The sequence below is a fragment of the Belonocnema kinseyi genome, chromosome 9, assembly GCF_010883055.1.
Source record: "Belonocnema kinseyi isolate 2016_QV_RU_SX_M_011 chromosome 9, B_treatae_v1, whole genome shotgun sequence".
Taxonomy (NCBI): Eukaryota; Metazoa; Arthropoda; class Insecta; order Hymenoptera; family Cynipidae; genus Belonocnema; species Belonocnema kinseyi.
In genome coordinates this window covers 111,623,340-111,633,045 of record NC_046665.1, presented here as the reverse complement: position 1 = coordinate 111,633,045, position 9,706 = coordinate 111,623,340, and the positions used below count along the sequence as shown (strand labels likewise).

At 25.0% G+C, this 9,706-nt stretch overlaps 1 protein-coding gene across 1 annotated transcript in view; it reads right to left on the bottom strand.

The window, feature by feature from the left end:
* Positions 1-6,313, bottom strand: part of LOC117180039 (pre-mRNA-splicing factor CWC22 homolog) — a 53,468-nt gene extending 47,155 nt beyond the window's left edge. Inside the window, exon 1 of the mRNA XM_033372336.1 lies at positions 5,668-6,313. Within this exon, the coding sequence (XP_033228227.1) occupies positions 5,668-6,154 (487 nt within the window). The 5' untranslated portion in view covers positions 6,155-6,313. The remainder of the gene's footprint in view (positions 1-5,667) is intronic.
* Between the last annotated feature and the right edge of the window lie 3,393 nt (positions 6,314-9,706).

The window sequence follows — 9,706 nt, the reverse complement described above, 5'->3', positions numbered from 1 at the left end:
ATTTTATTTACAAAAAAAGTTCTTAGGTTCAAAAAAATATTCAGTGAACTGAAAAACTGTGGTCGGTAATATAGGTATTTAGCTGTGTCACATGCCCTTAAGTCTGTACTGAATGTGTAATTATCGAGTCTTGAGGTTTTTAAGGGCATGTGATACTTACAGTTTCCCCGGCTTTTTTCCCACAAAAATGAAAATGTTTAAAAACTGAATTCGGAGATGCTATAAAATATCTATCATAACGGACGTCCCCGGACTCTTTTTTGAGGGATAATAACAAAAAAATTTATTGTGCTAAATAAAAATTTTATGCATATGTATTATTTTGAGGTTACGTCGTTTTTCATCTCTGCCTTTTCGATAATCTGGAAATTATTTATGAAATAAACTTTTTTGATTGCCTGCAAAAAGGGTTAGTTCCGGGAAATTAGTTACTATGTTTATTTGCAAGTCCAAAGTTTTCATCCAAAAATATTGTGTAGTTTGGAAGTAACACACAGGAGAATTGTAACATACATAACCTCCAAATGTACATACGTTGTTAGCAATATTAAAAAATTTTTTGAAAAAAAAAACACAAATAAAGTGTGGGGACGTCCGTTAGCATGTTCGCTATCATTTCCCAAATTTTTAAGACAAAATATTGATTATTCTAGAAAAAAAGCCATCGGAACCTAAAACTGGTAAAATCGATAATAATTCCTAAGCGCTATGCAAATTAAAACTTTTTTGAATTAAACCAAAAAAAAGTGTGGGGACGTCCGTTAGCATGGTCGCTATCATGTCCCAAATTTTTAAGACAAAATATTGATTATTAAAGAAAAAAAGCCGTCGGCACCTAAAACTGGTAAAATAGATAATTTTCTAAGTATCACATGCCCATAATCTTTTTTGGTTAAGAATACAACTGGTTGAAAATGGTTGTTGTTTTTTTTTTTAAGTTGAGGATTCAACCATTCCATTTTTTGTTGAAAATTGAACGTTGGTTTCTTGGCTTTAAAATTCAATCGTTCCATTTTTGGTTGAAAATTGATCTTTTTTAGTTAAAAATTCATAATTTTAGTTGAAAATTAATCACTTTTATTGAAAATTTATTTGGTTAAAATTTCGTTTTTTGTGTGTTGACGATGAATTGTTTTAACTAAAAATTAAATCATTCCATTTTTGGTTGAAAATTGATCTTTTTTAGTTTAAAATTTAAATATTCTTTTAGAAATTGAACTTTTTTGGATGAAAATTAATCTTCTTGGTTGAAAATTAAACTATGTGGTTAAAATTTCATCATTTGAGTTGAAAATTTATCGCTATGAACATTTATTTAGTTGAAAATAATTTTTTCTCGTGTCGAAAATGAATTTATTTTAAATAAAAATTTAACCATTCCATTTTTGGTTGAAAATTGATCTTTTTAGTTTAGAATTAAGATATTTTTATAGAAATTAATCACTTTTAGATAAAAATTCATATTCTTAGTTGAAAATTCAACTATGTGGTTAAAAATTCATAATTTTGTTAAAAATTCGGTTTTTTTTTGTTAAAATTTAATTTTGTTAATTAAAACTTTAATCATTCCATTCTTGGTTGAAAATTGATCTTTTTTAGTTTAAAATTTATTTGGTTAAAACTTCGTTTTTTGTGTGTTGACAATGAATTTTTTAAAATAAAAATTAAATCATTCCATTTTTGGTTGAAAATTGATCTTTTTTAGTTTAAAATTTAAATATTCTTTTAGAAATTGAACTTTTTGGATGAAAATTAATCTTCTTGGTTGAAAATTAAACTATGTGGTTAAAAATTCATAATTTTGTTAAAAATACGGTTTTTTTTTTGTAAAAATTTAATTTTGTTAACTAAAACTTTAATCATTCCATTCTTGGTTGAAAATTGATCTCTTTTAGTTTAAAATTTATTTATTTGATTAAAATGTCGTTTTTTGTGTGTTGACAATGAATTTTTTAAAATAAAATTTAAATCATTCCATTTTTTATTAAAAATTGATCTTTTTTAGTTAAAAATTCATAATTTTAGTTGAGAATTAATCACTTTTATTGAAAATTTATTTGCTTAAAATTTCGTTTTTTTTTGTTTTGACAATGAATTTTTTAAACTAAAACTTAAATCATTCCACTTTTGGTTTAAAATCGATCTTTTTTAGTTTGAAATTTAAATATTATTTTAGAAATTAAAATTTTTTGGATGAAAATTCATCTTCTTGGTTGAAAATTAAACTATGTGGTTAAAATTTCATCATTTGAGTTAAAAATTTATCACTTTGAACATTTATTTATTTAGCTGGAAATAATTTTTCTTGTGTTGAAAATGAATTTGTTTTAAATAAAAATTTAACCATTCCATTTTTGGTTTAAAATTGATCTTAGTTGAAAATTCAACTATGTGTTTAAAAATTCATAATTTTGTTAATTTTTGGTTGAAAATTGATTTTTTTTTAGTTTAAAATTTAAATATTCTTTTAGAAATTGAACTTTTTTGGATGAAAATTCATCTTCTTTATTGAAAATTAAACTATGTGGTTAAAATTTCATCATTTGAGTGGAAAATTTATCACTTTCAACATTTATTTATTTAGTTAAAAATAATTTTTTGTTGTGTTGAAAATGAATTTGTTTGAAATAAAAATTTAACCATTCCATTTTTGGTTGAAAATTGACCTTTTTTAGTTTAAAATTTAAATATTCTTTTAGAAATTGAACTTTTTTGGATGAATATTCATCTTCTTGGTTGAAAATTAAACTATGTGTTTTTTTTAAATTTCATAATTTTAGTTGAAAATTTATCACTTTCAACATTTATTTATTTAGTTGAAAATAATTTTTTGTTGTGTTGAAAATGAATTTGTTTTAAATAAAATTGTAAGCGTTCCATTCTTGGTTGAAAATTGATCTTTTTTAGTTTAAAATTTAAATATTCTTTTAAAAACTGAACTATTTTGGATGAAAATTCATCTTCTTAGTTGAAAATTCAACTGTGTGGTTAAAAATTCATAATTTTGTTAAAAATTCGTTTTTTTTTGTTGTTAAAATTTAATTTTGTTAACTAAAACTTTAACCATTCCATTCTTGGTTGAAAATTGATCTTTTTTAGATGAAAATTCATCTTCTTGGTTGAAAATTCAACTATGTGGTTAAAATTTCATCATTTTAGTTAAAAATTTATCAATTTGAAGATGTATTTATTTAGTTACAAATTTTTTTTGTATTGAAAGTGAATTTGTTTGAACTAAAAATTTAATCATTCCATTTTTGGTTGAAAATTGATCTTGTTTAGATGAAAATTCATCTTTTTTAGTGTATAATTTAACCATTCTTTTAAAAATTGAACTTTTTCATATGAAATTTCAACTATGTGGTCAAAAATTCATAATTTTACTTCAAAATTAATCACTTTTATTGAAAATTTAATTATTTGGCTAAAAATTCGTTTTTTTTTTTGTTGACATTTAATTTTGTTAACTAAAAATTTAATCATTCCATTTTTGTTGAAAATTGATAAAATTTAAATATTCTTTTTAAAATTGTACTTTTTTATATGCAAATTCATCTTCTTGGTTGAAAATTCAACTATATGGTTAAAATATTCATAATTTTAGTTGAAAATTAATCACTTTAATTGAAAAGTGATTTCTTTCTTCTTAAAAATCCCTTTTTTGTGTGTTGAAAATGACTTTGTTTTAAATAAAAATTTAAACATTCCAGGTTTGTTTCAAAACTGATTTTTTTTTTTAGTTCAAAATTTAATTATACTTTTGAAAATTGAACTTTTTTAGATGAAAATTCATCTTCTTGGTTATAAGTTCATTTATGTGATTAAAAATGCATAATTTTAGTTGAAAATTGATTTTTCTTTTTAATTCGTTTTTTGTTGTTGAAAATAAATTTTTTTCCAAGAAAAATCTAAACATTCCATTTTTGGTTTAAAATTTAACTATTATTTTATTACAATTTTTTCTTTACAATTTTCTTGAAAGTTCAATTATTTGATTTAAATCCAGTATGTCCAATAAGATGAATAAATTTTAACAAAATAGGTAGGTTTCCAATCAAAGATATAGATTTTTAACTAAAATGATGGATTTTCAACTAAAATGATAAATTTCTAACCAAAAGGGCGAAATTTCACCCAAGAAGATTAATTTTCTACCGAAAAAGACGAATTTTCGACTAATATTATGCATCTTTACCATAAAAAATGAATTTTTAACAAAGCAATTCAATTTTTAACCAAGTATTTAAATTTTTAACCAAAAAGAGTAATTCTCGACGAAAAATATAATAGTTGATATTATAATCAAAAGACTTTTATTTAAAATAATAAATAGTTAAATTGATCCAAAATAGTTTACTTTTCAATCAGATTATTGAATTTTCAACCTAATAAAACAAATTTTCTACAAAAAAAAGTTTAATTTTCATTTGGGAATTATTAAGTTCTAACAAAACAGTTAGTTTTTAAGCAAATAATTAAATTTTCGATCAAAACAGTTGAATTTTCAACCAAAAAAGACGAACTTTCATTCAAATAGAACCAAGCAGATTAATTTTAAAAAAGAGAGAATTTTCCGACTGAAATTATGAATCTCTAAAAAAAAACAAAATTGAATTTTCAACCTGAATATGAATTTTTAACTAAAAAGTTAATTTTCCACCAAATGGTTGAATTTTTGACCTAAAAAATCCAATTTTCTACCAAAAAAGTTTTTTAACCAAAAAGTTAAATTTTTTTGCAAAAAAGATAACTTTCCAGCTAAAATGATGAATTTTCAACATTAAAGTTAATGTTTAACAAAATTAATTCAACATTTAATTGACTTTTTAACGAAAGAAGATTAATTCTCAGCGAAAAAAATGTAATCGTTGATATTTCAAACAAAAAAAGATTTTAATTTAAAATAAAGAACCAGTCGAATTCATCCAAAAAAGGGGAATTTTCAACAAAACATTTTATCTTTCAAACAAATTGTGGAATATTCAAGTTAAAAATACGAATATTCTATAGAAAACAGTTGAATTTTCAGCCATAAATATTAATTTTTAACAAAAAAGTTGAATTTTCAAGCCAAGATGTCAAAATGAGTAAAATGATGAATCCTCAAAAAAAATTTTTTAAAAATAAAAGTAGTTCAACATTTAACCGAATTTTTAACCCGTGAACATGAATCCTCAACGAAAAATATAATAGTTAAATTTTCAACCACGAGTATAAATTTTATTTCAAAAGTCGAATTTTTAAGAAAATACATGAATTATAATCCAAATAAATTATTTTCAACTAAAAAAATCAATAAAAAATGGAATAGTTAGATTTTCAGTTAAAACAACAAAATTTTAATGCAAATAAAAAAAGAAAGATCAACAAAAGAGTTAAATTTTCAATCGAAGAAATGATTTTTCAACTAAAACGATAAATTTTTAACTAAAATTACATAAGAACTATTTATTATTTTATTCTCCATCTCCAAATTCCTCTACTCAAAAGTGCCACATTTACAGGAAAATTGGAATTTTTCACAAGTTTCTTAAAAATTCCACTGATCAAAAATGTCGTGTTGTGAAATTTTCAATGGCACATTACTAAACAAAGGCTGATCCTAACCTTAAAAATGCCCAAAAATAAAACTTAAAAGAGTAAAAACAAATGTAAAATTGTACTTACGAGGCTCATTTTCTTTCCTTCTTTCAGTTTCATTCCCTTTTCTGGAATTTCTGTTATTATCTCGCTTTCCTCCATAGAATCGTTCTCCGACTTCAACCTCTTCATCAGAGTCAAAATTATTCCTAAACTTATTTTCATTTTTTCTACCAGTATCCCAATACCTGCAAAGAGATCCCTCATCATTTTTATCGTCTCTTCTTCTGTGAGAATCTCTGTAATCCCGTTTATTGGAATCTTTATGATTCCCTCTGTCACTTTGACGATCGTCTCGCCTTCTGTCACTTCGGTCACTTCGGTCACCTGTCCTACGATCACATTCAGGACTAGTTCTTTTTCTCTCAGAGTACTTATCAGATCTTTTTCTTTCATAATCGCGATCCTTTCTGCGGGATTCCGCTCTTCTTTTCTCAGAATCTGAATCGTCCGAGTCGCTTTCTCGCCTTCGACTTTTCTTCCTCTCGAAATTGTTCTCTTCCTGACTACTCATTTTTCACAAATTTGAGCGAATTTTATTTATTTTAGTTCACTCACATTTAGACAACACTTTTTATGTCAATCTAAACACTGAAATAAGCCTGATTATAAACATTAAACTATTAAACAATATAACCTTTCGGAGCCTAACCTCCAAAGTGGAAACGACGTTGGACGATAGGTTAGAACTAAGGTACTGTAGATGATCTAATAAATACATGGTCTAGCCACGCGCAAGTGAAAAAAACCGAACCAATAAGGACCCACCGCTTAATTTCTCCATCTTGGATAAGAAAGGCGGCAAACGTAAGGGATTTTAAAATGCAAAATATAAGAATAAAAATTTCTTGTACTTTTCAGGTGTATAAATATTTGAATCCTTATAAAATGTATTATAATAATGTTGAAGATCGTTAAAGGAAAATACGGATTAACTATAATTTTAGGTTATGTGTTTCATAACTTCTTTCTGCTGACAAAAAATGACGTATCTGTGTCAAATAGAATGAAATTGAAGTCAAGTGGGAAAGTTCTGACTAAAGAAAATAATATAATGCAGTGCAAGTTGGACGCTGGACCGGGAAACCTAGAAAACCGGGAAATTACAGTGAATTTATTTTTCGACCGCAAAAGTTACAAAATTTGTATAATAAAAATGTTGTCCAACTTTGATTTCAACCGTTTTTTTTTTAATTTCCTAAATTGTGATTTTTATAGATTATTATACCATTTAGTTTAGAATACTTGATTCGAAAATCTGTCACTTTAAAAATTTTCCAGTTAATTTTCTTATTTTCCAGCATACAATTTAATTGAAGAATTTTAAAATGTAGTTTTAGAGGTTGAAAAAATTAAAAATTACAAGTTTTTAAAATCGAAGATTTTTTTATAAAGAACTAGGTGGCCGTCGGACTGGGAAACCGAGAATTTTACGAATTTTCAGAAGAAAAATCTGCCCAAGCTATATTTTAACAGTTTTAAAAATAATTAAAGTGCAGTTTTGAGGATTTAAACAATTAAAAATTAAAAGTATTTGAAGCTGAAATTTCTTGATAAAAAACAGTTTTATTTTATCAACTGTAAATATTAAATAAATAAATTATTTAAAAAATGGATCTGTACTCATGATTTATCAATAATATATATTTCATTCACAGTTTCAGGTATTCCTTTATATATTTTTTTATATTAAATTTAATTAATAAATTTACTAATATATTACTTCTATTATTGTTTTCAGACATTAAAAAATGTAAACGTGCGTTTGACTATTTTCCACTTAAAAATAAATCTATGTAAATTGTTTTACATAGAAAGCTTTGAATCTTTAGATTTTCAAAGAACTTTTGATTTATTAGCGTTACAATTTTAATTGTTCTACTTAAAAAGTGTTTAATTTATAAGTGAAATTTTTAAATTAAGTAAATTGTTAAATTGTTAAATTAAATTAAGTTAAATTAAGCATAAGTAACAATTGAACACTTATTATTTGTACACAAAATTTTAGTAATTTTAAGAGATATGTCGAAGTTTTGAAAAGGTTTAAAATTAATGACAAGCTTAGTATTATTTCAAGTAATTTAAACGAAGTGTCTTAATTGATTTTCCTATAACAGTTCGCCGTACAGTCTCACGCGTCAAACTCAAACTGCGCGGTCAAACTAACAAAATGGTGGAATTAAGCGGTTGCGTTACTTGAACGAAACAGGGCCCTTAAGTGGCTGGACCATGTATTTGTTAGATCATGGATGGGAATATGCAAGCTGCCATTCCGATTCCCTGCCAAATTCAAAATCGCTAAATTGATATCGAATTATATAAATACGCTTACAAGATATAGATTATTTATTTTTAAATTATAATGAAGCATTGTTATCAAAACATAAATTATAAATAAAATTACATGTGATATAATATATGAAATATTTAAATTCGATTATATGATTTTTTCACTCACGCATTTGCCAAAAAGTAGCTCTTGCAAAAATTATGATTGCAAACGAAATTTTACTAGTTTATAAATAGGCGTGTGCTAAAATTATAATCATATGATTTTTAAAATAATATTAACAAATTCTAAAATAATAATAGTCTATAGGTCAAACATTAATAAAATACTTTTTCAAGAGTTTATTATGATAGTTATTTATATTTCACATTATACGTCCTTTTTATTTGCGTGGGCTAATGTGCGTCGTTCTGTAGAAAAATTGGTTCCTAACCTTACTTTCTTCTGGATCTCATTTCGCTTTAATATATCAAAAAAATGCTCATAGGAAATTTAATTACATGTAAACATAATCTTCAGACCTCCTATATTTGAATTATATTGTGATAGTCATAATTATTAGTAATAACTTCGCATAATATTGAATTTTAATTCGGTTTCCATTTGTCGCGTCTACAATTTATGATCTACATTGACAGTCTTTCTCTTCGCCCTAGTGGAAAACAGTAAAGTTTAAATCCATCCTCGCTTCTATTTTTAAAAAACAGAGCACTACAGCAGACCGTTTTTCTTATATTCTAAACTTAATTTTAATTAAACTATACGACATGATTATCGCATTGTTTCCCGCGAATTGTTCAGGAACTAGAATGGCGGTTGCATATTCCTGCCTAATATAGTACCCTAGTTAGAACCACTAAAGATATTTTACCTAGATGCGGCAAGGGTCTAGTTAGGCCACATGTCACGAGAGCGGCGCTATCGGCGATTTTGTGGCTTCGTTTTTTTCCGGTACTTTTCGGCTAAATTCGGCAATGCCGCTAATTTAAACGGATTATTTTGACCACATGCCACGAGACGGCGCAATAAACTCTGCTTTGTTCGAGCGGGAATTTGAAATTTTTTAATTATTATGGATTATTGATTCATTCTCCAGGACTGAAAGTCACTTTTCTTTATTTGAACATATTCTTAGTATATGTAATTTATTTGTATTACTTAAAAAATTAAAAGATTGTGTTATAGAAATTAAGAATGAACAAGTCACTGAAAAGATGATAAAGATAATTAGGTATAAAATCTTGATCTAGAAAGAATGGGATAAATTTACCATTGTATGACAAATTTTACTGTTGGTTATACATAAATCAATTTGAATAATAATATTTAAAAAATAATAACATGGAAGTAATTGAAGTAATTGATTGAAAATCCTGACCTTGAAATTCCATATTTTATTTTTATGATAAATACTTGTGAAAAGCAAAAAATAAAAAGTTTTATTTTAATATTGTATTCCTAAAGAGGATAATTTGAATATTTACGTCAACATTCTGGACTATTTAAAGAATACTTTTTATGAAAAGAATATCCACTTTATTTTCATATTTCTATTAAAAAAAAAGAAAACTAAAGAATACTTCAGTGCAATATCAAAAAATGTTTTCTTTTACTATTTTATTCTCAAAAAGTATAATGCTACGACTTTTTATGTGAACATTCCGGACAATTCAAAGATCCTTTTATGCTCAAAAAAGGTACACTCTATTTTCATATTTCTATTTAAAAGATAGAAAACTAAAACATACCTAAATATCATATTCAGCTAATTAATTA